This window comes from Carettochelys insculpta, chromosome 11, assembly GCF_033958435.1.
Source record: "Carettochelys insculpta isolate YL-2023 chromosome 11, ASM3395843v1, whole genome shotgun sequence".
Lineage (NCBI taxonomy): Eukaryota > Metazoa > Chordata > Testudines > Carettochelyidae > Carettochelys > Carettochelys insculpta.
This window is the reverse complement of record NC_134147.1, coordinates 23,184,475-23,211,491: the sequence shown is the minus strand read 5'-3', so window position 1 is coordinate 23,211,491 and position 27,017 is coordinate 23,184,475. Positions and strand designations below refer to the sequence as shown.

At 43.3% G+C, this 27,017-nt stretch overlaps 1 protein-coding gene across 1 annotated transcript in view; it reads right to left on the bottom strand.

Moving 5' to 3' along the window:
• Positions 1 to 1,253: 1,253 nt before the first annotated feature.
• Positions 1,254 to 27,017, bottom strand: part of CACNA2D3 (calcium voltage-gated channel auxiliary subunit alpha2delta 3) — a 710,484-nt gene continuing 684,720 nt past the window's right edge. The window contains exons 36-38 of the mRNA XM_075005060.1: positions 7,213 to 7,325; positions 6,260 to 6,342; positions 1,254 to 1,621 (exon numbers count right to left, since the gene is read on the bottom strand). Coding sequence (XP_074861161.1) covers positions 1,529 to 1,621; positions 6,260 to 6,342; positions 7,213 to 7,325 — 289 coding nt within the window. The 3' untranslated portion in view covers positions 1,254 to 1,528. The remainder of the gene's footprint in view (positions 1,622 to 6,259; positions 6,343 to 7,212; positions 7,326 to 27,017) is intronic.

Sequence of the window (27,017 nt, the reverse complement as noted above, 5' to 3'; positions counted from 1 at the left end):
TGAACAGTTACAAAATGTTTCCAAGGCAGGATTTATCCCTCATGCTCCTCTAGACACAGCATCTGCAGCAACCCCTCACCTACAGATGACCTATGCTACACACCATTTTAGAGCAGTAAGGCGCCTCCTAGGCATGTGCCTACTGTGCTCAACTCGAAATTTGATCCTGTATATTTCTAAGTAAGGGCAGGCCTATGCTCAACAAGAAGATCGAATTAAAGTACACAATTCTGGCTACATTAACTACATAGCTGGAGTCAACATACCTTAATTCGGGCTTGTGCGCCATCTCCACTGAGGGAATTCGATGGCAGTGAATGCTCCTGTTGACTTCCCTTACTCCTAACAAGCAGCAGAAGTACCAGTGCTGATGTGGACATCCTGGAAGTTTGATTTAGCACGTCACTAGGTGCACTAAATTGAACTCTGGAAGATTAACTGTGGCAACCATGATTTTGCCAGAAGCGTAGCTTAAGTCTTCCAAAGATATCTTAGGTAACTTTTTTCCCCACAGTCTGATTTCCAGTCACAGATTTGAGTAGTGTGACTGACTGAGGAATAAACAAAGCACTACTACAAATGAATTCCAACTCATGCCAGGACTTCAGCATCTCACAATCTCTCTGGCTCTCCATTTCATCATAGGGAACTTGACCTAACTATTCCACGCTTACTATATGTAAAGTTGAGGAGCAGAAGATAAATGCTAATATATTATCATAATCATCCCCTCTTTTATGTCAATTACATTTGCATATATTTTAAAAACATTAAATATTGAATTTTGCCACTTGTGATGCATATTATCAAAGAATTAGAACCAAAACTGTTGAAGTCAATAGAGACTTCAATGGGTTTTGGTTCATTTTTAACATGCTCCAGTTCCATAGTAAAAACACTCCAGTTCCACAGCAAATCATCAGAGAAACTTATCTGTGTCCTTGTTCAACAAAATAAGAGAAGCACATCTGCAATTTCAGGATGTACTTATGCTGCATTGACTCAGTTATCAATACAGCTCACTCAGCCTTTATTATAAAAATAGGTATTGGATATATCTTCAAGCTTCCCATTATCTCACAAATAATTGAATAAAGCCTGTACTGGTGAAATCTCCCCTTACCTGTTTCATTCTGTCCCCATTAGTAGTTCAGGAAAAATGTTGAGTTGCTATAGTTTTAAAAAAGTACACAGTGAAATTGTGATTTTAATATACTTTATTTAAAAAGTACATAGTTTTAAATTGGTTTCAATGGGACAAAGCAGAAAGTAATGAACATTATTTTTATATCTAATAAAGTCCTTTTTGATGAATTGTGACTATCATATGGCAAATTCATATTTGCATGGCTTGCAAAGTAAAAAGATAAATCTTTTTCAACGTATGTCTAAGAGTTTATCTCATCAACAGTTTAAAATCATGAAATGCTGATGTTTTGACTACATTTCTTGTCTTCTATGTTGCACCATTTCTCAGTTCACAGTTTGTTCATGTATTTAGCATGCCAAGTGAACACACCAGTCAATGTCACCTTGAGAAAATTGCCAAAAGCAGTGGAGGAAGGACAAGACCAGGTTTAGCACTAAGTCCTAGAACACCCCCGCATTCTCTTGCATTCTCCTAAAGAAAAGAACATAGAAGAATTAAGAAACAAGCATTAACATTCATGGCGATGCTTGGGTATTTACAAAGAACTTGTGCATTAGATGGCAGATTCAATAAAGGAAAAATTTGTGTAATCAAAACACAGAAAAAATAACGATGATCAGGAAGCCATTTTCTACTCTGTCGCTGGCCTGCTACATGACCTTGGGCAAGTCATTACCCCTCTGTGCCTCAGCAGAGTGGATACTTAGGCACATAACATATGTAGCACTTGTGCTGAGTGTTACATCTGAAAAGCATGATGTTGGAGTCCCAGCTAAATAATCAATGTACCACACATAACAAGTAAACTGGTTTCAGAAAGTACCATGGGGAAGAATTTAGCCGTCAGTGTTAAACTTAGAATGAGATCTCAGAAGTTCCTGCCTCCCAATTCTGTGCTCAGCTGATTCCTCTGCCTCTTACATGTTGGCTGTGGCCACACTAGGAATTAATTCCAAAACCACTTTTGAAAGGAGGTGTTATTTGAAACAAGCAGCAGAGTGACTACACACAAATTGTTTGTTTCAAAATCAACATTGAAATAAAAAGGTGATCATTTTGAAAGAGTTGTTCCACTCCTGTCTTGGGAACGCCTCACTTCAACGTTGGTTTTTAAAGGAAGTATGTGTAGCTGCTCCCCGGTCACCATTTCGAAACCACAAGTCCTCCGTGGAGCCAGCCCCTCCCTGGAACACTGAGATGCCCTGGCCAGCAGCCAGGGCTCTATGGATGTCAGCTCCAGCTGCCTGAAAGCTGCAGGGACACAGAAACCCCATGCAGCAAACTGAGAGTGCGCTGGCAACCATAGAAGCATGTGCTTTCCACAGAACACTCTTTAGCACCCCCCAGAACAGCAGGAGTCCAGCCAGGCAGAGGCATGGCCAGTAGTAAGGACCCCCCGGGATCTCAAGATACCAGGAGGCAGGACTCCCAGGGCCCCAGGCAGCCCCCAAAGAGGAGGGGCACCCTGTGGCTGGAGGCCAAGGTCTGGGACCAGGACATCCTGCTGAGGATGGAGGGGTGGAAGCGGAACACAGTCGCCTTTGCCTGGCTGGCCGAGACCTTGGCGGCAAGGGGCCACCCACCTCTGAACTCCCAACCAGGTGTATTTGAAGGTAAAGTTGCTGCACCGGGGTATGAGAAGGCGCGAGACTCAGCCAGGTGGTCAGGGACAGCGCCTGCCGCCTGCCCCTGCTAGAACGACCTGCACCACCTCCTCAGACCCAGGGACGCCAGACCACCATGAAAGACCCTCGACACAGCTGAGCCGGAGGGGCAGGGTGAGGAACCAGAACCAGGACCCTCTGCAGCACCACCAACCCCACCCCCAGAGCTGCTGGGCAACAACGAGGACAGCAACGGTGAGGGTGGGAGTGAGGGAACCCTATACATCATTGTGCCATTGGAGGACATGAGTTGGGTCACTTCCCCCCAGCCCTCCCCCGAGGCACCCTCAGGTAGGACTGGGCAGGGCCGCCCCAGGGCATGTGGGGTGGGGGGGACAGTCCCCGCTGCTTCCAGCATAGGCCTGGACACACGGCCAGCAGCTATGGGCCAGGTGCCCTGGGGACAGCCATGGTTGTCATCAGAGAGGAGCCGCACATGTGAAGGGGGTCCCCACACGAGGCCATAGACAGCCACATGGGGCATGTAGCTGGGAAGGGCAGGGAGGGGGCCAACCCAGCTCCACCATTGGCCCAGCATGGATGGACCCCCCAGCAGCTGGGCTGCCTCAGCCCCCACGCCAAGGGCAGGGAGGAATGGTGATGGGGATGTGGCCACAAGCCCATGGTACCTGGTCGCTTGTCTGACATGATGCCGCCCCTTCCCCTTATGTCTTCACAGCCTTGATGTCCACAGGCCACCCCAGCCCCCCTGATGTGCTATGGGGCCTTGCAGCAGCTGGCAAGGGGGAAGGAGCGACGCCCCCCTAGGACTGGGTGCCATGCCGGGGGAGCCCACTGCCACAGCCAGGCTGAGGACTTAGCGACAGCCCATACAGCTGCATGGCAGGAAGAAAACCGCCTACTGCAGGAATGGCTCTCCATGGACTGGGTGGCCTGGGACCAGATCTCAGGGTACCTTGATACCCTAACTCAGGGTATCATCAACCACCTAGCCCAGCTGCCTACTCCACGGATGGCCTTTCCTGTGGTCCCCGCGCCCGCCCCCCTGCTGCCCCTGCCTCTGCACCTTCTGACACCCCTCCCGCCTGGCATGACCTCAGCTGAGAGGGAGGGGCTCGCGTAGTCGGCAGGCGCAGCCGGCCTGGCCATAGCCCCACCAGTATCCCTCTACCCCCGAGTCTGAGGCAATTACACCCCAAGCACACCCCTACCTACTGGTGCTCCCAGCATCGTCCCAGCCCCATGGGGGCCCCAGAACTGGGGCGGTCACAGCTCCAGGGTCCGCCGTGGCTCCCGTGCACCCACCCCATGGACAAGTGAGGCCCCCCACCCCCACTGTAAATAGTTCAGCCCCTAACCTCCCCCACCCCCCGTAAATAGTTGGAGGCATTTTGGGGTTTGAAATATCAACAGGTAACTTTACTGGACAGTGTCCATGTCATGCATTGGGTGGGGATGGTGAGGGACATGTAAGCAGGCAAGGGTGCTGGTGAGGCAGAGGTGGGGGTTGTGTGGGGCGGGCTGGGGCTGGGGCCGGGTCACAGGGGCCCCCGGCGCAGGCCTCCCAGAGGACCTCCTGCATGTGCACCCTGTCCCAGTGCACCTGGCAGCACGGGACTACACCTGGCTGGTCATACCGTGGCACAGACTCAACCACCCAGCATGCCACAAAGATCTCGTGCATGCTTTCCATGAGACTGTGGAAAGCACAGCATGCACCCACAGTCGCAGGCATGCTGGAGAGGCCCACTTCCAGGCGTGTCAGCAGGCAACTGAAGCATGCCTTCAGTTGTCCGAATGCCCACTCCGCCATGTTCTTGGCCTGATTGAGCCAGGCATTGTAGCAGTCCTGGCTCTCATTGGTGTGGCCCATGTAGGGGCACATTAGCCAGGCCTGGAGGGGGTAGGCCGTGTCGGCAACAATGCATGGGGGCATGGTTGTCCGCCACACAGGGAGCTCCCATGGTTGGGACATAGGTGCCCTCAGCCATCCTGTGCCTGAGCCATCTGTTGCGCAGGATGTCAGCATTGTGGGCCCTGCCTAGCCAGCCTATGCAAATGTCTGTAAACTGCCCTGTGGCATCCATAAGAGCCTGGATAACAACAGAATCGTAGTCCTTCCGATTTATGTACTGTCTGCATCTGTGTGGCAGGGCCTAGATGGCAACGTGGTGCTGTCCAATGCGCCGATACAATTGGGGAATCCCAGCTGCTGAAACCCGGCCATGGCGGTGTCCACATCCCCCAAGCAGATGAGCCAGCGCAGGAGGATCCAGTTGATGGCATTGATGACCTGCACGGGGTGGAGGGCATGGGCACCCATGAGTGTGTGATAGCATGCAGGGGACCCCTTCCTTGGGATACCCTCCCCGGGATCTTCTCCCTGGGCCCCACTATGGGTGCATGACCCCAGCTGCCTTACCTCTAGAAGAACGGCCCCAGCGGTGGCCTTTCCTACCCTGGATTGGTGGCCGACTAAACAGCTGCTGTCCAGGGTGACCAGCTTTCACATGGCAATGGTCACCCTTTTCTCCATGGGGAGCATAAGCTTCACGTGGGTGTCCTGGTGGTGAAGTGCTGGTGCCAGCCACTGGCCCAGCTCCATGAAGGTGGCCCAGCTCATCCCAAAACTGCGGAGCCACAGCTGTTCGTCCCAGTCCTCCAGGATGATGTTGTCCCACCATTCCCCACTGGTGGTGTACTGCCAGAGGTGACAGTGGGCCCGGGGAAGGAGATGCTTTGGATGTACCGTGGGAGGATCTGCAGGAGGCTGGCCACGTGGCGGGCAGCATGGAGCCCAAAGTGGTATGCTGCTAGGATGGCCGTCAGGCTGCATATGATGTCCAGGATGTCCCCGTCAGTGAAGTGCTGCAGGTCCATGCCGGACTGCAGTGTTGGTGCTGAGCAAGGCCCCACCAGTGCTGAGCTGAAGGTCATGTGCTGCAAGCATCCTGAGCCCTCAGCATGTGCATGGAGGGTAGGTTTGTCTGGGTGGGGCCCCTTAAGGGGGTGGCTGGCCCATGCTCCTGGAAGGGCTTGCTAGCCATTTGACTCTTCCCTTGCCATTTCCTTCCCTGGTATTACGAAAGGAGGCTCTGGGCTGTGTAGCCACTCCCTTCTGAAAGGACGGGGGATCTCTTTAATGTTGTGGATTGCAACAACAATCTGCATTTTGCGTGTAGTCGCTTTGTTTCAAAATGACTCACTTTGAAGTGACGGATCAGGACTACCCCTTTCGATGTCACTTGCTAGTGTAGCCACAGCCATTGTACTGTGAGGTACGAAAATAACACTTTGCTATGACACAGAAGCCCAATAGACAAAGTCTACGTTGCTTGCAAACACGCAGCAACTTCTCTTCACTATTGTGTTCAGAATGTCCAGAATATGTAATTGCTTTTCACACTAGAAGAATGCTTTTTAAATAACTACTCTAGAAAAAAATGCTTACTCTAGATGGTAAGAAAGCAGTATAAAAACTTACTTCTGGATGAAATCCATGACAAGATTCTGGACGCCTTCTAATCTTCTGGGATTTTAAACGCTCACATTTCAGGGACTCGTTATGTTCACAGTAGTTAAGGAGAGATCTTATAATCACTGCATTTAAGTATTCAAAGTTTGCTTGAATGGATTTGAAGTCCATCCATCCATCCCTACCCCATCTCACTCCTCCAAAGTACAACCAATCAATAAAAGAAGTGGGACATAATTGTATTGCTGCTCTCATATGCACTTAATGTGAACAAACAGTCTATCATGATGCAATAAACATATATTACACTTTCTTTTTGGTGGATTCCTATTTATGAGAAGAAAATATCCCAAACTCTAGTGCAGTAATTAAACAAGATGTGTTTAGACTACAAATTAAAGTACCAACTTACTTTATTACAGAGTTAATTTTTATATTTTCACAACGCAAATTGATACCTTTCTTTGTATCAAGCCAATCCTAAAATACAAAGTTAAGGAAATGGTTATTTATTGCATTACAACAAAGGAGATATCAATTTAAAAATGTTATTTTTGGCAATATGGGTACCATTTTTAAAAGCACCAAAGATTATGAGGTTATGTCCTATTTTCAGCAGTAGCAAACTCCTAGGGCCATATTGACAAAGGTGTTTGTGTGTGTAAATATGCAGGTAGTTGCCTTACAAAAGCACCTTAGTAAGGTTGGTGAACAACTCTCATTGACACTCAATGGGACTTACGCTCTTAAATGCCCAAGTCACTTGAGAAAATAAGACTAAGGAGCAAATCCCCAGCTGGCTTTACTTCCATGCGACCACGACAATTTACAATAGCTGAGGCTATACCTATTAGGCTTCTAAATCACACAGACTAGAATTTTTAAAGGCAAATACATGGTAAATAATTTTTCAATATTCACACTTTGAGTTTCCCTCTTACAATAATGAAAATAAAGGATATACCGTATTTCTATGGGTTCCATGGTAATTGGCAAGATAGATTCACAGTTACATTCATTATCTACCACCACCATGAAGAGATTGCTGCTTGGGATTTGCTGGATGACAAAGGATCTGTAAATATAAGAGTCACTAATTAACGATAACGTATTCTATTGTACATGACCAAGTTTCTTAGCCATAGGCTTTTATTAAGGGCATTTTAATATGTCATAGAACAAACAAACAATAAACAACTAGACCAGGGTGGCCAACCAGCTAGGGATGAAAAGCCTCAGATAGAGTGCTAAAAGCCACGTGGAGAGAGTGCAAAGAGCCACATATCATATATTTATTCTCTTGATAGATAAAAATAAATATACAATATGTGGCTTAATGCATTCCCCTCCCCCAGAGCCAGGCACCCCCAGCCTCCCGCTCTAACCCAATCCCCCCACCTCCAGAACCAGGCACTCCCAACTCCTTGCTATAACCCAGTCCCCCACCCTTCCATGACAGCCAGGAACCCCCAGCCCCCACAACCCAATCCCGCACCCCCTCCTCCAGTGCCAGGCACCCCCAGCTCTTTCTGTGCTCTAACTCAATGCCCTAAAGCTTTGCCAGAGCCAGGCACCCCCAGTCCTCCATGCTCTAACTTGATGCTAATGACTCACCAGAGCCGTCGCCACTGTTGCTGCCACACACTTCTCCTGCCAAGTGCTGGGGCACATGTGTGGAGCAGCATATGGCACTCCTGGTGCATGGCTCTGAGGAGGAGCTGCATTTAATGTCTCAAGAAGCCACATGCTGCTCAAGAGCCATGGGTTGGCCACCCCTGAACTAGATGCAACGTACACAGACCAATATATACCACTGAGAGTGAAATTCATTCAAGTACAGAGAGGCCTGTGAAAGGCTCTCTTCACCCTGTAACCTTGGTGGTACCCTTCTGGGGTATGAACACCTGAGGAGAAGGGCTGCAAAGATGGTCCCCTATACAGTGCTTAATTCATAGACCCAGTACCTCCAGGCTTTCTGTGTAAGTTATGAACATAAAAAATCTTCCTGAACCCTGGCACCTGACTGAGCCCGAGCACCTCTTTCAATACATACAGCACCTCCATTAAATTATGACAAGGTATACATGAAATTCAGACACAGGAACACAGCAGCACTACTAATATATGTAAGGAACACCACATTCCAGGGCGTGTAGTGAATGCTCCTTCTTAGCATGCATCAGCTTTCCCTGAAGCCAAAAGGAGTCTAATGGTTTCAATGGGAATTGGATTTGACGCTCCATGCACATCCACAGAGGAAGGGTGTGGGAGACAGAGTATTTGGAGATGACACAAATTATACACTGCAGAACAATCTAAGTCAACTGTGTGGGGTTGCATTATAATGGCCCTATAAAAGGCTGTGTTTCAGTGGGTCCAATTCATCCTCAATTCTGAAATTCAGGGTGAAAGACCTTGGCCGTGTCTACACTAGCCAAAAACTTCGAAATGGCCATTTCGAAGTTTACTAATGAAGCGCTGAAATACATATTCAGCGCCTCATTAGCATGCGGGTGGCCGCAGCACTTCGAAATTGGCGCGGCTCGTCCAGACAGGGCTCCTTTTCGAAAGGACCCCAGCTACTTCGAAGTCCTCTTATTCCTATGAGCAGATGGGAATAAGGGGACTTCGAAGTAGCCGGGGTCCTTTCGAAAAGGAGCCCCGTCTGGATGAGCCGCATCAATTTTGAAGTGCCACGGCCGCCCACATGCTAATGAGGCGCTGAATATGTATTTCAGCGCTTCATTAGTAAACTTTGAAATGGCCATTTGCATGGCCATTTTGAAGTTTTTGGCTAATGTAGACACGGCCCTTGACAATTTGGATCCAGGTTTAATTTACCCATGTAGGTTTTTATACATCATTACAATGTAAAAATATCTTGTGACATGGAACATCTTTGAAAGTTGGCACATCCTGAAATTGAGTTTTTTTGGCATGGTAAACTGGTGAGTGAACATGAGGGTAATGAGGGCTTGGACAGGACTAGATGTGGACAGAAGCATATTTTCACTCAGACGTCTCTATTTAAAATAGATATTGTCTTACTAAAAAAACTCCCTGGTTTTCCAAAAATCACATAAGATGAAATATACGGGGGTGGGGGAGGGGGTGGAATCTTTGAACCTTGCTTGAGAAAAGAATAATTGGAAAACCTGCTATAAAAATATTGCCAACGGAAAGATTAAATACCTTTAAATATTTTTAAAACTCACTGATCCTCCATTAAAGTTACACTTAGAGAGATCTGCAGGATGTTAGCTTGATGTTTATACATGAAATATACATTTATGGCATAATGTACAGGGCTGAACTTTATAAATGCACCTAAACAGCTGGAGCATGTAGTAAGGCTGACATCATTGTAATGGAGCATCTGTGGTTTGGTGTTTGGAAGAAATGGGGCCAATAAAAGGAAAGGAGGAAAATTCTTTCACAGAAAACAACAGCAAAGTTTTATATGCATGAATATCCCAGAAAGTTATAAATAAATCAAATCTCAAAGGAGGGAAAATGCCATTTCAATTTATCCATCCTAAGAACTGAAACAACCCAGTCCTATCCTTTTTGGAAGTTGTATTTATATATCCAAAAAAAACAGCACAGAAGAAAAAAATCTGAAAGCAGATACTCAAAAGTGTTGCTTTAATTACTGTTTATTTGCATAACTATTTGACTCAGGCAGGGGTGTGCCACTCCTTTGTCTAACTTGAGGCCTCCTCAGTTTCAAACTTCTTTGTGGATAGTCTACATTTTGAAGCCCTCCCAAAAGGGACATGCTGAACTGTTCAAAATATGCATCTTACATCAAGGCCTTTGGAGCTTAACGTTCAGATTTCATGAAAGGTGGATATATTTGCCGTTTATTACATCCTATACTGGGGTGTTATAATAACTGTGCAGTAGAGACAATATTCCTTCTTTAAAAAACAATTCCTGAACTTTTCCTGCAACTTCATCTGGTTGGGGGAAAAAAAAATAGAAAGTGCTTCCAGGCAAAAGTCAGCCTACAACTAGTAGCCATGATGCTAAGTAGACTTCTACATGAGATGCTCCTTTTGAAAGTCAGAAACTGTAAGAATTATTAGGAATGAAAAACCTAGATTCAAGTCCTGTTGTGTATGGAGTAGCCTAGGGACTTGAACCTTGGTCCCCATCCCTAACCACCAAGCTCTTAGCTATTCTGGTGTGTGGGTAGGTGTGCCTGTCTGCCTTCCTTTCCCCACCAAAAATTCCTTTGACCAGTCCTGCTTTTGTTCCAATGTACAATGGGAACATTTTTAAAAAACTGAAAAACTTCTGTGGATGAGAAATACATTTTCCCTTTGTTTTACTTAACAATACTGCTGTATCTGGTAATTTGGAACATTCACGTACATGCTTAAACTGAAGGAAACTGTGTACAATATCTTTTCAATATATACAGCATTAAGTTATTCAGTCACAATATGTTTACCAGGAACTTGGTATTAGGTTTGTCTGTCATACTACTCCCATTTAATAACATATGAATCTGGTTCCCTTCCAGGTCCATTGCCTGCTCTCAACAGCAAATGATGTGGCAATTCCATAGTATAACCAGGATGCATGTCCATCTTTCATAGATGTTTTAAAGTGCATTCATTATTCAAATTGCAAGTTACGTGGTATAATTTCTACCCCGAAACATGATAAGCATGCAAATGCTCTCAGAATTAATAATTGCATCCTAATTTAAAATTCAGTTTCTATAGTTATATGCTATGCCACATAGAAAATCACTCTGAATGAATCTTCAAGCCAGTGACCCTCAATATCTTGACCACAGAAAACCAAAAGGTGCAGAATTAGAGTGAAGCCATTTAAAAACTACAATCATCAACCCAAATGTTTTGCAGTATATGCAAAACTATAGCTGCGAGGGAGGAAAAAAAAAAAACCAACCCTCCAACAAAATTACCTTCAACATAGAGGAAAGTACAGAAAGTTGCTGCCAGAGTAACAAAAATGGTGTCAGCTTTCAAGTGGGTTCTCAGAGAGTTGCCAAAATCTAGATTTCAGTGATTATTTCTGAATCACCTACGGGGTTAGGCAGTCATTTGTGTCACCAGCAATACGGGAGCCACATATCAGCAATGGATTAAAGGTTTTATTGCATATTTTTTTACAATCAAAAACTTTATCTATGTTTATTATTTATGGAAAATGTTTCAAGTTTAAATAGCAAAGGCTCTCTTTTTAAGTTTAGTAATATGAACCTTTGGAGACTTTTGCTTTACAACAGAACCATCATTCTCATTCTCATCAACAGACATCCATGACAAGTGAATATTAGTTTGGCTGGAGATAGCACACAGAGAGCTTTGCATACTTCTCCATATATAAAACATCCTAAACTCCCATAGTTCTTGTTATACTGAAGCCACATTGAGTCAATAAAAACCTTATTAATCATTCTATCCATCTTTCATCCCCTGTGGAACTGCTTTGGTTTATTTAAAGTGTGGATCCAGAGCTCAATACAGCCTTTTACTGGAAGAGTATATTCACTCTACTTTTTGTAAGGAAAGGGGTCGGGGAAACGACGACATTAAGCACTTGAAAAGGAAATGGGGGAAAAGCAAGAGAAAAGAAAACCTAAGCTATTTTCTTGCTGTAGCCAAAGGGGAAAACTGTGAAATTCATTGTTTTGATTCACAGAATTAAGCACCAATTTTTCACACCCTTCAAGTTTTCTTTTTCAGCTATTTTGGCAAAACAAAGCTTTCTTTGCTAAAAATAAATTTGGGCATGCATTTTGCTTGGAAACAGGTAAATTCTGTTCACAAAATGCATATACTGTGGTAAAACCTTCCGTGAAAATTAACACATTTTCAAGAGTGGAATTATACTGGAGAAAAAATGTTTCAAGCAGTTTTGCATTTTTAATATTTTATAAATGGCTCTTTCGAGGGACATCTTAGTAAAACTTACTTTTAGTAAGTTGGTAATTTTTGTTCATTCTCTGAAGTTTCAATATTATGTAGGTGTGTATATAATAGGCAGAGAGAGCTAGGAAAATCCAGCTAATTCCATTATGAGCCATGTCTTCCTAACCTTTTGGGATAACATGAAACTTGGTAAACATAATAAACAAGACTGTGCATGCTATAAAGCTGTGGAAACACCAAGTCTATTAATGTTTGAATATAAATACTTTCAATTATCAGAGGGGTAGCCATGTTAGTCTGTAACCACAAAAACAACAAGAAGTCCTGTGGCGCCTCGTAGATTAACAGATTTATTGGAACATAAGCTTTCATGAGCAAAGACCCACTTTGTCAGATGCATGGAGCAGAAATTCCAGAGGCAGGTATAAATATAAAGGCACATGAAAAGAGGGAGTTACCAATCAAGAGGAAGGCCAGAGTTAATGAAGTCAATTCAGTCAGGGAGGATGTGGCCCATTCCCAGCAGCTGATGTGTGGGTATGAACACGAAGAGAGGAGAAACTTGTTCTGTAGCTGGCCAGCAATTCCCAGTCTTTGTTCAATCCTAAATTGATGGTGTTGAATTTGCAAATTAATTATAACTCTGCAGTTTCTTTTTGGAGTCTGTTTTTGAATTTTTTTTTGCTGCAGAATGGCCACTTGTATGTCTGCTCCTGAGTGCCCAAGAAGATTGAAGTGTTCTACAGGTTTTTGGATGTCACCATTCCTGATATCTGATTTGTGTCCAAGACTTTCAACTGACATGCTAATCGTTATTTCAGGCATAATAAAGTTTTAATTTACTACTACATGTTTATTCACAATCTTAATCTAGGGATGTAATTTCTAACGAAAACGTACTCATTCCTGAAGAAAATTTGAAAATTGTAGAGATGGCGGCTACTTAGAGTCATGAAAAATGTCTGAAGGGTCTTTACAAAATATAAAATAAGGCTCATGTCCCATCCCGAAGAGCTTAATACAGACAAAATTGGAACCTGTTACAAGCATAGACATTCCATACAAGAAAACGGGCACATGCGTAATAATGGCAGAATCTGGCTCTTTTTCTTTTGTGGCAGCATTAGATATGAGGCTGCTCTGGGGCTTTGTAAAGTAACGATTCATAGGTAGTTCCTTGGGAATGGCAAACATGCAGTGTGCACCAGACAAGGGGTCATCTGATTCAGCTCCTACTCACTGCTTATAACTTTCTTGCAGTACCTTATTGTCAACAGGGGCTGAAACATAGGCCAAAAATTTTTTTTAAATATAGTTTCAATATTTTTAGCAAGTTTCAGGTTCTCTTTCCAAAAATACATGGACCACAAAAGACACTATTAGCTGAACAGAAGTCAAATATGCAGGACAAGTGTGTTCAATCCTGCTAAGCTAATTGAACCTTTAAGTTATTACTTTCTACTGTTCAAGTAAAACATATCCTGCTAAGGAGAAATCAATATTCTTAATAACCAATTTATATTTACATGCAGACAAGATAATCTATTTTACTTTGTTCTTTTATAGTGTCTTATGTGTATAGCATACTAAATTCATAGGCCCCGCATTCTCTTAACACTTAACAAGCCACCAGAGAGGAACACATACCCAAACAAACCAACCAAGGTGGTTATGGAAACAACATGTCCAATGCCGCATACTTTGTATGGGACTGAAAATGGCCAGACATCAGTATGAACAGAGGATATGATCACAGAAGACCACCTGGGCCCAGTATTCACAGAAATCCCTTGCCCCTTATTCCATGGATTCCTGGTCAACAGAGCAGACTTTCTCTCCTCTGTTTTTCCAGGGTTCTCATAGCTTACAGCCATGTTGCCATTAACGGGTGGGAAGTACTAGTGCTATATGACCCTGTACATCAATAAGGTCTATAAATCATATAGATACAGTAATACAACACCAAACAGCTTTTAAAAAATCCTTTGTATTTTACATAGCTCTCTGAGAAAAAGGGAAATACAAATATAGAACAGCTGTCCTACTACTCCCAGCTCCACCCTCCCTCCCACTTTCATAGGGAATGTATGGGGTTTACAAAGTGTTTAAAGAACCTAGCTGAATTATGACTATTTGTGTTTGAGGACAACTCATGGAACACGGCAATATTTGGAGAATAGGTGTGAACTTACAGATATCTTTCCTCTGATCATCTTCTGGAGTAGAAGATATTTTTCTGTGATTCTGGGGGCACCTGAGTATATTATAAGCTTCAGAATCAATTAGACTTATTTAAATAAAATTTTGCATATCTACTATATGTACATAAAGTGAATTCCTTTCTAGTGCAACACAGGAATGTTGCTGTTTAATGCATTCCTTTTCAAATCACACTAGCTTTTTAGGGCTATTTTACGAGCAACTGTTATGTTCTAGAATTTTTTTTTCAAAAAGTGGATTTCATTATGTTACTCTGCTAATGATAACAGATTCTACACAGTAGAATATGTGGCAGCAATGAACACATGGGTTATATGGGGTTTGAATTCCATAAATATTTAAAACGTCTGCACAGATTTGTATTTAATCTCATGTTCATGGACACTGAGTTTGACTTAAGAAAAACCTAATTTCTAGAGGTCTGGTTCTCATTTTGTCTCCATCTATAATTATTGTAGAAACCATTTGATATTAATACTCCATGCTGCAGTGAAGACGGGAGTATACACCTCAGGGAGTTGGAACTAGGGAGTTTTAAAATGGTTTCTATTGTGTATAGGGTTCATAGTTGGGTTCAATGGCTTTCAGCATTCCCACAGTAAAAAATTGTTCCAATACCACTGCCTAACCTACACCCAAGGCGTATGCCTCCCAACACACATTGATTTACATAAGTCACTATTTTTCTAACAAATGGTACTGGCACAATAAATGTTCTTAGTCATGTATAAGCACTCTGATGGATGTTACAGAAATGCTATCATGGAGAAGAGGCAGTACATTAATGATGGTTCTTCAAGATGTGCATCCCCATGGGTGCTCCACTCTGGAGTGTCAGCACATCCTTGCACCAGTGCTTGGAGATTCTTCTATAGCAGTGTTTTCCCACGTCATGCATGCACAGTAGTGCCTCCTCATGGTATGTGGTGCACATGCAACGTGGGCCCCTCCATTTCTTCTCTACCCTAGCAAATAGAGCAAGATGCTCCAAAGCAAGGGAAGGAGGGAGTGAAGTAGAGCACCCATGGGGACACACATCTAAAAGAACCATCATTACTGCACAAGGTGAGTAACTTCATCTTCTTTTTCAAGTAGTGTCCACGTGGGTCCTCCACTCTGGGTGACTATAAAGCAGTAGTCACACTTTGGAGGTGTGTTTGGAGCTCAGTAACAATTGCAGTTGACAGAACTGTTTGACCCACTTGAATGGAGGAAGCAATGAAAGATGAGAGAGTGTAGTGCTGTGCAAACGTGTTGCCTGGAGGACCACATCCCTGCCTTGCATATGTCCATAAGGGGTACATTCTGGAGAAAGGTGGTAGTGGAAGACACAGCCTGGGTAGAATGGGCAGTGACAGCACCTGGAAGCTCCTTTCAGTGAAGTGCATAACAAGTGGAGATCCACTTGGACAGTCATCAAGGTGAAACAGGCAGGCTATTGGACTGCTCCATTAAGAAGAGGAAGAGCTTAGAAGACTTGCAGCAAGGCCTCATGCAACTGATGTAGAAGGCCAATTCCCAATGAACATCCAGTGTTTCCCATACCGCATGCACAGGATCAGAGTTTAGCTTTGGGAAGAATGCAGGTAAACAGAAAGGTTTGTTGATGTGAAATGGAGAGGGAACCTTAGGAAGAAACTTAGAATGAGGGTGGAGTGTGACGCTGTCCTTGGTAAACATGGTATGAGGAGGTTCAGCCACAAGAGTGGCAAGCTCTCCAACCTTCTTGGCTGACATGATAGCAATTGAAAGAGAGACATGCATGGACAGATGGAGCCATGAACACATTGCCAGGGATCCAAAGGGCAGTTTAATGAGGCAGTTGAGTATATGCTTAAGGTCCCAAACAGGGAGTGGAGGACATAATGATGTAGAGGTGTTTTGCAGACCCATCAGAAAATATTTGGTGAAGGAATGAGCAAGGAAGGAAATCCCATCCTCCTCTTGGGGGAACTCCACCAATGCCACAGCATGCACCAGGACAGTACTGAAAGTGACACCTGATTCATGCAGGAGCAGCAGGTAGTCAAGGAGGACAGGAAGAGGTGTGGTGTGAGGAGGCACAGAGTGATTAGCACCTAACCACAGAGAGAACCACATCCACTTGTAGCGATAGGAGTCCACCTGCAAATCCTATCTGTTGTTACTGAGAACCCTCTTTACGCCTTTAGAGCATATGATTTTGGTATTCTGGAACCATGAAGGAGCTATGTGTAGAGGTCCAGCTGGAATGGATCAGGGTGAGGGGTGCAGCTGAAATCTTGAGACAGAAGGTTGCAGCAAGGAGGAAAGGGATACAGAGTTGCCACTGACAGCCTGTACAGGTAAGGATACCAAGTTTGTGTTGGCCATGCCAGGCTCTCAGGATGAGGTGAGTCCAATCCGGTCTGACCTTGACTAGAAGCTTGAGAATCAAGGGAAGGAGAGGAAATGCATAGACAGGGGTGCATCCCATTTGATGGAGGTGTCCCCGAGTGTGTCTGTCCCCAGACCCACTCTGAAGTAATAGTGGTAACACTTTCTGTTGACTTGGGTCACGAACAGGTCTATGCACAGCTAGCTCCAAAGCCGGAATACATGATTGAGAGCCATTGTGTCAATTTGCCACTCGGGGTGATCACTGAATAAGTGGATGAGGGTGCCTGCAATCATGTTCAGTACCACAGGGAGACATGTAGCCAGTGGAGTAATGTGGTGCTGCAGACACCAAGTCCACAGTTTTATGGCCTCTTCTCATAGGGACGGGGACCGAACCACACCTTGACTGTCCATATAATACATTTAGGTGATGTTGTCCAGGAGGATGTTGACTGACTCATGTGCAAGGTACCACTGAAAAGGCCAGCAAGCTAAGTGGACTGCCCTGAGTTCCAGGTGGTTTACATGGAGTGCTTGCTTGGTGAAGGACCATTTGCCCTGGACCATACAAGAACCCAAATGGGGCCTCCATCCCATAAGGGAAGCATCTGTAGTCATGGTCATGGAAGGTGGCTGGTGGAATGGCACCCTGCTAAGAAAGTTGGCCAGACACATCCACCACTAAAGGGAGGTGAGAACACACATTGGGTACGGCCATGGATTTGGACAGCGGGTCCCTGGCCAGGGCATAGAATGAGGCACTGTATGTAAAGTCTGGCCAACTTGACCACATATGTGGTAGTGGCCATGTGACCCTTTTATGATGCAGGTGGGCAGCCACAAGTGCAAGAGTCTTGGAGAACATCCAGGGAATGATGGAAAGCCCAAATGGAAGCACCCGGTACTGGTAATGGTGCGATTCCAGTGTAAAATGAAGGACACATCTGTGAACTGGATGGATTGTGACGTGAAAATAGGAGAAGTCTGTACTGTTTGACTTGCACCTCCTGCAAGTCCTTTTCCTGGGTCTGGGCCCACCTTCCAAAATAGCTCCTGGAATTCCTGGAATGGTCTATAGGGGGAGGAGAAACCGAGAGCACCGTGTTGTCTGGTGAAGACAAGGAGTGGTGCAGCAGGGACCTATTGTCACCCCCTGAAAGGGGATCCTCAGCCTCAGAATGCTGTGATAGGAGAAACATCACTGATGTGGCTGGTTGTGGTGATGTGGGGTTGTCCCTGGACACTGACAGAGGAGCATGGGAGTGGGGCGACCTGCAAGGCAATCATGGAGGAGCTGGTTCTTGAGGTTATAAGTAGTGGTGTGCAAGTTACGGTGGGGACGGCTGTAGGTAAGCTATGGTAGGTGGCACATCCTTCCAGTTGGAGTGTGTGGGGCTGGAATGCTGGGATGAAAAGATACTCCTTCAGTCAAGACCTGCCCTCTCCTAGGGTGGGCAGTTTGACCCCCAACCCATATAAGAATCCTAAAGGCCAAGACAAACATGGGGACAAAGGCGGCACCAGGGACACATGGTGTGGTGAGCTGCGCGGTGTGCACTTGTTGGCAAATCGTTGCGGTGCACCTTAGATACCGTGCCATGCTCCAGTGCTGGGGGCTTCAGCAAAGTGGTGTCTGGGTGCCACTTTGGTGTCTTCAGTGCTGTACAAGACTGGGGCTGTGCCTTGACCCTGGACATGCGCAATGCCAAGCCCAGTGCCTCATGCAAGCTATGTGAAGACATGAAGTGGTGCCACTTGCACTCCGGGTCCAGCACTGAGGGCAGGGTCTTAGTTTTCGAGGACCTCTCATGCCCAGGTCAGTGCCAGAGCCAGCAGTGACAAGCTTGGCTCTGAGTGCACCCACTTAAGCAGTGCTGGCTGTGACAGTACTAAGGACATTACAGTAGTCTTTTCAACTGGCACAGATGGCACCAGAGGCCAGGAATGGATGGTGGGCTGATGGAGGTAGAGGGATGCTCAGAGTCTGTACCCTTGGTCTCCTGTGCTAGTTTTTCAGGAGAGGGCTGCTCTGGGGCTGGTGGTTGGAGGGACTTTTCATGCAGGTAAGTCCTGATCCTTGTGGCTTTGGTCCCTTGTGGTCCTCACCATGAGGCTGGAATAATGGATGCAGGATTGGTTTGGTGGCCCTCACCCAGACACTTGATGAAGGAGAAATGGCCATCGGAGGCCGGCATGGCTTCTGTGAATGTTGTGTATTGCTTGAAGCCTGGGGAGCCTAGGTTGGTGATAGAGCAACAACTGATTCTAAGACTGACTAAACTTTTTTTTCTGAATGTTGAACAGGAGAAATAACTTGGATACGAGTAGAAGAAATGCGAACTGACCAACTAAATTAATTTGTCTTTCAGAAGGAGTGTGAAACTATCTGCAGCCAAGGACTGCAGAGAAGGAACTGAGGGTCCTGCACCACAGATAGCACAAGGAGGTGCTACTATGCATGAGTAGGAAACCACAGCTATAGAAGAATCTCTGAGCTTTAGCACAAGGATACATGGGGACCCAGAATGGAGCACCCATGGGGGCACTACTCAAAGAAGAAGAATTTAATGTGTACAGAGAAAAGGGATAAATGGGTCTGCAATGGACAAAAACATACAGGCTGAAATATTTAAACTTGTTTACCTGCTCTGAGCAACTGAAATGCATATTAGGGCCCCTGAAAAAGCAGCCTGAATTTCAAAGGTGCTGAGCTCCGGTAGCTCTCATTATCTTCACTGAGAGTTCTGACTCTTCTGCACTTAAAAGAGATCAGGCTATTCTTTCTAGGTACTTAAATATGAGCTGACATTGCTAACTTCAAGCACCTGGAGCCTAAGATTTTCTGTCCTTTCTCAGGGAATTCATTTCATATCTGTTTTGATCTTTCTTATTTTTGTCTTAAGTAAAAGAAATGACACACATAAATCAGTGTAGAGTAAATGGAAAATTTCTTACAGTCTACACTCAAATAGCTATCACATATCAGAGGGGTAGCCGTGTTAGTCTGGATCTGTAACAGCAATGAAGGGTCCTGTGGCACCTTATAGACTAACAGCGTCTGACCAGCATCTGATGAAGTGACTCAAATAGCTGTTACTCACAACATAAAAAACAGTTGCAGATATCCAGCCTTAATGATCTGGAACAAACTATACCCATTCAACTGAATTGTAGATATTCATTTTTCTGGTTTCCAACTCACATCATGTGTTTTCTAGGTTGCCAGCTATCATTCTAACCCCTGATTCTCTTACTTACCCATTTTTAAGCAAATTAACTGCCTACATTGCAAGCACAAATCAGTTTGTGTAGGACTTTTAAATAAAATATGAAATAAAGAATGGAATATTTTAGTACCACATGTAAAATGTAGTACATATGCCAACAGCAACAATTTGGAGTGCCTGAACATTTAAACAAGATGAAAAAAAAAAAGGGTGGTTCTTTAACACAACACGATAGTTCTGAGACCTGATCTTCAGTGTGAACAGGCAGGTGAACTCCTGCTACAATGCAGAGTTCTACCAGTTTCAGCAGGTCTGTGTGTGGGTGTGAGCATTCACCCATTCAGACCAGATTGCAGAACTGCACCCTTACATGAGTGAGATGGATATCACAGAAAAATGCCTGCCTCCAATATCAACAAGTAGAGGGAATCAAGATGGGGCCATCTGTGAAAGACGACAGCCCCAGTAGTGAGGGACAGAGATAAGTGCTGAGGGCAGTTGGTGGCTTCTCCACTCCTGGGAGGAATCTTTTGCACCAGGTAGTCAGCTGCTGAGGGGGGTGGGGAGTGTGGCACAGATGCTGATTGGCTAGCTTCCCCCCAAACCCAGAAATTTAACTGGCTATTTGCCTGCTGGAAGAGAGCCAAAAGAGGTTCCAATGTCTATACACGCCCATAGAGGACAAATATAGGAAGACCTGCCCATAGGAGGGATTTCATCCTATTGGGCATAACTTTTGAATTGCAGGAGCTGGGATAATGTCCTCTACTGTCTTCCATGCTGCAGAAGCACATCTTCTGTGTAATGCGGAAAATAATCACAGATGCCAGGTGAGGAATTTTATGGACAAATGATAAAGTACATTTGAGTGACTTGGTTTTTGCTGATGATATCGCCCTGCTCCTTTTAACACAATGCTTGATGAAAGAAAAGGAGTGTCTTTTGGAAGACACAGCAAAACAAGTTCATTTATTCATCAGCTAAAAGAAGATATAATACATGACCATCAGTATTTCAAAAGCAACCAGCTGAGTTGAGAGAAACAGTAGATTAAACAAATCCTACTTATCTGAGCAGTAAAATGTGTTGTGATGGTGGAACCATGTCATATCAAAAGTAGCAAACAACTTTCAAAAATTTGAAAGGATTTGGAAAAGTAGCATGATTGGCACTGAAAGAAAAATATATACACTTTTTAACAGCAGCATTCTGTCTGTCTTGTATGGAGCAGAGGCATGCAAATCCACAACAATTGATAAGAAGTGACACTTCTTCCAAATTAACGCCTGTGAAAGATGTTCATGGGCCACTGGAGTTTATTACAATATCAGAAATTCAAAACAGAGCACAGCAACTTAAAGCTGCAAATATTGCAAGAAGACACAATTAAGACACAATTTAAGGATGCCACCAACATGACTTCCACATCAAGAGATAACAAACACACCAGCTAGAAAGAGAAAAAGAGGGTGATCTAAGAAACATTACATAAAAACAACAGAGAAAGAAGCTAAATCCATCAGTATGACATTCAGAAGCCTGAAAAGACCAAAATTGCTAAATGACCTATTCACCTGAGGGTGGGTGAGAAAGACAGAAAGATAAAAGAAAGACAGAAAGAAAGAAGTAACGTTACTTGTCTGAGATTATCAAAAATATTCATATCATATCCAGACAAACCTATAGTTTCTTTTAGATTACAAAATGTTTTTCTCTACACAGCTGTTAAGTTTAAGAATGTACTTGCTTCTATTAGTTAAAAGCTGCTAAATGTTTATAACACATCCTTTAAAACGCAGAAATCATGAAAATGTAGATGTACATTTTTAGTGTTCAATCAATCATACTGTACTAATTCACTGAAACAAACATCTTCATAACTCTAAGAATTGTTCATAACAATGTCTGACTTTAAAAGTTCACTGGAACATTTTCTAGATTTCATCAATTTTCTCAATCTAAACAACCTTTAATATAGATTACTAATTAAAATATTATCACATTCATTCAACATGTGAAAATGCATATCATTTAAAAACCATCCTCATAGTTGTATATCTCTATCAATCAATTAATATTTATTGCTGATACCTGAACATGTGAAATTAAGTTACGATATATTACCTTTATAATAGCAACAATGGGCTTAATCAAGCACCCATGATCACAGGATGGATGGGGCACTGTGTAAGCAGATCACACTCCTCCCATGCACAAAATACGAGCAGCCACCCCCAAAGCATCCTTGCTTCCATGAGCAGGGAGACAGGAGGTTTATGCATATCACCCAGGAAGAGACCACAAAGAAGCGAGGGAGCACAAAGCCAACACAATGCCACAAGGATTTTCAGAATTTAGTGGGAGGGGGTCAAGTGGCCACTTCTGTGAGGGATAAACTCTGTCCTGCTAGTGGAAAGTTGGACACAAGCATGTCCAAGGAGAACCATCAATTTCCTCATCCTTGCTTACTTCTAATAGGTTTTCCCATTCTATGCTGTCATACTAAATGGAAAGACACACATAATCCAATCTGAATCATGTAAAACCACACTAATGTGTGACTTCCTTGCTCTCACAAAGTTCTGCTAAGAAGGGTATGTCCCTATATATTTACATCCAGGGGAATACTGCATCAAAACTGGGTGCATAATATATTAAAATTCTGCATACTTTGTCAAATGCAATATGCAAAATGCAATATAGTCACACTAATTTCAATTATTTTGGTAATTTATTTCAATATGCCCATCAGCAAGCATGTCTACAACAATATGGACTGCAAAAAAGGTTTCCCCAGGAGTACAGAGTTAAACAAACACATCTAGCAACCCAGTTCCTGTTTCTCTGTTATGTTTTGTGCTGTGCATCAGTCTGAGTCACACATGCCAGATAGGCACATCTTGGGGGAAAGCTCTGTCCCTCCATTTTCAGAAATCAGCATCCCTCTATCTCCTCCAGAGCCCAGAGATCCAGAAGGAGAAACAGCCTGATGCTGGGTCCACTATCCCTTTAGGGTGTCCAACGGAATTTCTCTAGGAGTAAATGTTTAATGGAAAGGATAGGATACAGAGAGGGCAAAGCTTGTTTAGAAATTGGGGATCCTGTGTAACTCCAGTATCCAATCACTCATCTCCTTCTTGCTTAGGAGCATGACTGTATACGTCCAAGCAACTTAAAGTCCTAAGCTGACTTCTGTGGGGTGTGTTAGTAAACACTATTCACGACAGTAAGTGAAGAGGTAATTGGTACTTAAGATACAATAGATAAACTTGCTTCAGCACTAATCAGACATATGTTCAGGCTCTGTTGCTACAATGTCCTTTAGCAATGTGCTTAACTTTTCAGCATATAAGGAACCTACAACCAGAGTCCTCCTTATATGTGATGAGTCAGTGCACACATTTTAAACTACGGAATTAAAAAGTATTTGTTCAATTATTACCATAGCTGAGGTATTTTCATTAAAATGTCTTTCACATATTTGTACTGTGATATAAGCACAGATATAGGACACCTTTTATGCAGCAAGTTGCTAACCCTGACAATGCACAAGAGGTGTTTAGATACATGCTAATAAGAAAAATTTCCCAGTCCCAAAAAATGAAATAGTGCATTAAGAAAGGAATTTCCTTCTTCAGTTCACAAAATAAATTGTCATGGCCAGACATTTTATTTAGACATTAAGTATACAGTGTTTCAAGGAATTTCTCTCTGACCCACAGGGCTCATTTAAGTCACAAGCTTTCCAAGAGAAGCAAATGGAAGGCAAATCACACTTAAACATAGATTTGTATGACTTTGACAACTCAATAGGAAATCTCAGATATATTATCTGAACAGTGACAAAGAGATGTCTTGGCAGGACTTAGAAGCCTCTTGGCAGACTGTGACCAAGGACACAAATATGGACTGAGAAAAGAACACAAAAACATAAGAAAAATCATATATCATCATTAATAATAATTAATATATCAGAGACATAAGTAATATGTTGTAGAGAAACAGCTCCTATAATACTGAAGTCAGTGGACGAACTAAAATGTTCAAAATGGTTTATAGGTTGGAAGCTTTCATCTTTAAAAAACAAACAAACAAACAAAAAAAAAAACAGATCAGAAACTGTCCAAGGGATTGTGAGGCTAATAACTGGCAACTCTACATGTGTCTGGTAATTTAGATATGTGCTGCCTCCTTATTTCACAGTACTTTTTTTTCAAATTACAGCAAATTATTTCATTTCCTGAACTATCCATTCAAAATCTAATGCTGTCAACATTACCTAGACAGTAACTTTAAGGTCCACCTGCACAACAAACACTATCAACTCAGCTGCTTTTGAAAAAGAGAGGACGTTATCTCATTGTACAACTGGAAAAAGTTTGGCTAGTACTCAGTAGAGACATGCACAGTAAATACAAGGAATCTCATTCTCCAGATTATCTCTTTGTCATGGTGAGTGGGCCTGTGTGTTCCAATGAACCCGAGTGTGATGCCATAGGAAGTCTCATACTCCCAGCAGGTTCACCCATGGTAGCAAGGACAAGGGGGAGGGTCCAGATGAAAAACAATCCTAAAAGTCCTCAGTGGCAGAACATGAAGGATAGCAAAGGTAATGTTACAATGACTGGGAAGGCAAATTAAGGCTGCAGCAGACAAGAGACTCCCAATCACTGTGGATCCCATTCCATTGGATCTGAGCCTTCTATCCATCAGGAACTGTGTGGTGGCTGCAGTGCAACAGTCCTCCCATGTTAAAAGAAGTCACGCATAGGCATCTTCATCTGCGTACTACTCTCCTAAACTTAGACTGGCGAATGGCGACATCAGCAGGATTGTAAAATCTGAAAGCTTTTATAGTCAGGGACCAGCATGTAGGTGGTGGATGTATGTATCACTCATTCCATTTCAAGGACTGAGGTGGTAGGTCCAAACAGAAGTTAAACAAACCTGCATCATTGCTCCATCACTGTTCAGCACCTTCATTGCCATGACCCTTTACCTCATTGATGGCAAGTTTCCAGATGGCATGAAGATTGTTTAGAGAACAACCGGGAAGCTATTTTAATCACAGGAGGCTGAAGTCTAAAAGCAAGACCTCCATGACCTCGATCATGGAACTCCGTATATGTATGACAACATGGTTGCTGCTCTTTCTCCTGCAGCCCTTCAGACCATCTTAAGGGCCTTCGTGGAAGCATATGAGAATCCTGGCCTCACACTGAACATCAAAAAGACCACGGTGCTGTACAAAGCTTCACCAATAGGACAATTTCATGTACCTTCTATTAAAGTCAATGGAGAACTGCTGGAAAATGTGGAGCACTTCCAAAACCTTCGAAGTGATCCTTCCGCTAAAGTTGACATTGATGCAGAAATTCAGCATCATTCGAGCTGTGCACACTTCGCTTTTGGATGCCTGAGACAAAGGCATCTTTGAGAACCGGGACATCTATCCCAATACAAAGCTCCTTGTATACCATGCAGTGGTTGTTCCAGTGCTACTATATGCATGTGAAACCTGGACAACATACAAGCGTCCTTTGAAAGCACTTGAACAATATCAACACTGCCTCAGGATAATCCTATCTATCTCTTGGGAGGATAGGCACACAAACACTAGCATCCTGGGAGAGCTGAACATGACCAGCATTGAATCCATTATCATTCATCAACTACTTTGTGGGACTGATCACACGGTTTGGATGTCTGATCAGTGCCTGCCAAAACAGATTCTGTTTTCTGAGTTGGAGGAAGGACAAAGGAGCATTGGGAGCCAGCAGAAATGATATAACGATATGCTGAATGCACACATGAAAAAATGCAGTGTCAGCACGGACACTTGGGAGAACTTCACCCAAGACCATCCCCAGTGGAGAACTATAATATGTGAGGGGATGACACAATATGAGAGGTTCCACTGCAGTGCAGACAAGGAGAGGTGGAGAAGAAGAAAACAGAGTTAAAAATTACCCCCATCCCCCTCCAACAGCTACTAACACCGGCTGCTTCTGTGACAGGACCTGAGGCTCCAGAAGTGGGTTGATCAGCCACCAATGGACTCACAAATAGGAGGGCAACATGAAAACGTCCTATTTATTATTAAGTGAGAGCCAAAAAATATATACATATATAAGGACTTATAATAAACAGTCTTTGCAATTTGATCCATTTTATAAGAAGAGAATCATCAGGAAAAAAATCTGTATGGAATCAGCTAAAAGTTTCATTTTGGGCTTCTTTAATTATGATCTTGGAAATATTACATATGTTGATTTCACTACATACAAAAACAAACAAAGATATTTTCCATTATATAATCAACAGTCCAAGAAAACATATATAATCCATTTACAGATAGTCTAAGAAAAAATCATGCTGCATAACTTACTAGGTTTAATTTAAGGATCTGCATTTTGGCTCATTTTCATATGTGATGTTTACAACTTTTGTTTTAACAGTTACCAAGTTTTAACTTGTTTACTCTCAAAGTCTATAATAAATAAATATTTACTCTCTGACGCCCACGGAGTCCTAGCCACTTATAATTTCCCACAACTTTGAAAACTGAAATGGATAAAAGTTTAAAAATTCCTTAAAAATGACATTATCCATCAAAGGTATAAAAAATCATTCAGCCAAGCCTACTTAAGAATATTCTTATTATCCTGCAGATGCTACATATCCAAAATACTCCCTAAAATCTATGAGATTTCTGCATGGGCAATGGTTGTAAGATCAAACAGATTTGATTCTGTAAATCACTGTGTCAGAAGACAGCATTCATATGCCTTCTTTAAGGTCTGAAACCACAGATTATTCCTACTGGGGAGAGTTTTTGGGCAGCAAACCTTTATTTATGGCACACTGGATAAAATCTTGTGATTCAATCGTATACACATAGGAAATAATTATAGTTTCAGCATTAGCAATTTCTTAAAATATCACTGATATACAGATTTCATCCTGTATGCACTGTTTGTAAAATAAACATTTAATGAAATTACAAAAAAAAGAAAAAAGAAAATTCATCAAAAACCTCAACTGTAATATAAC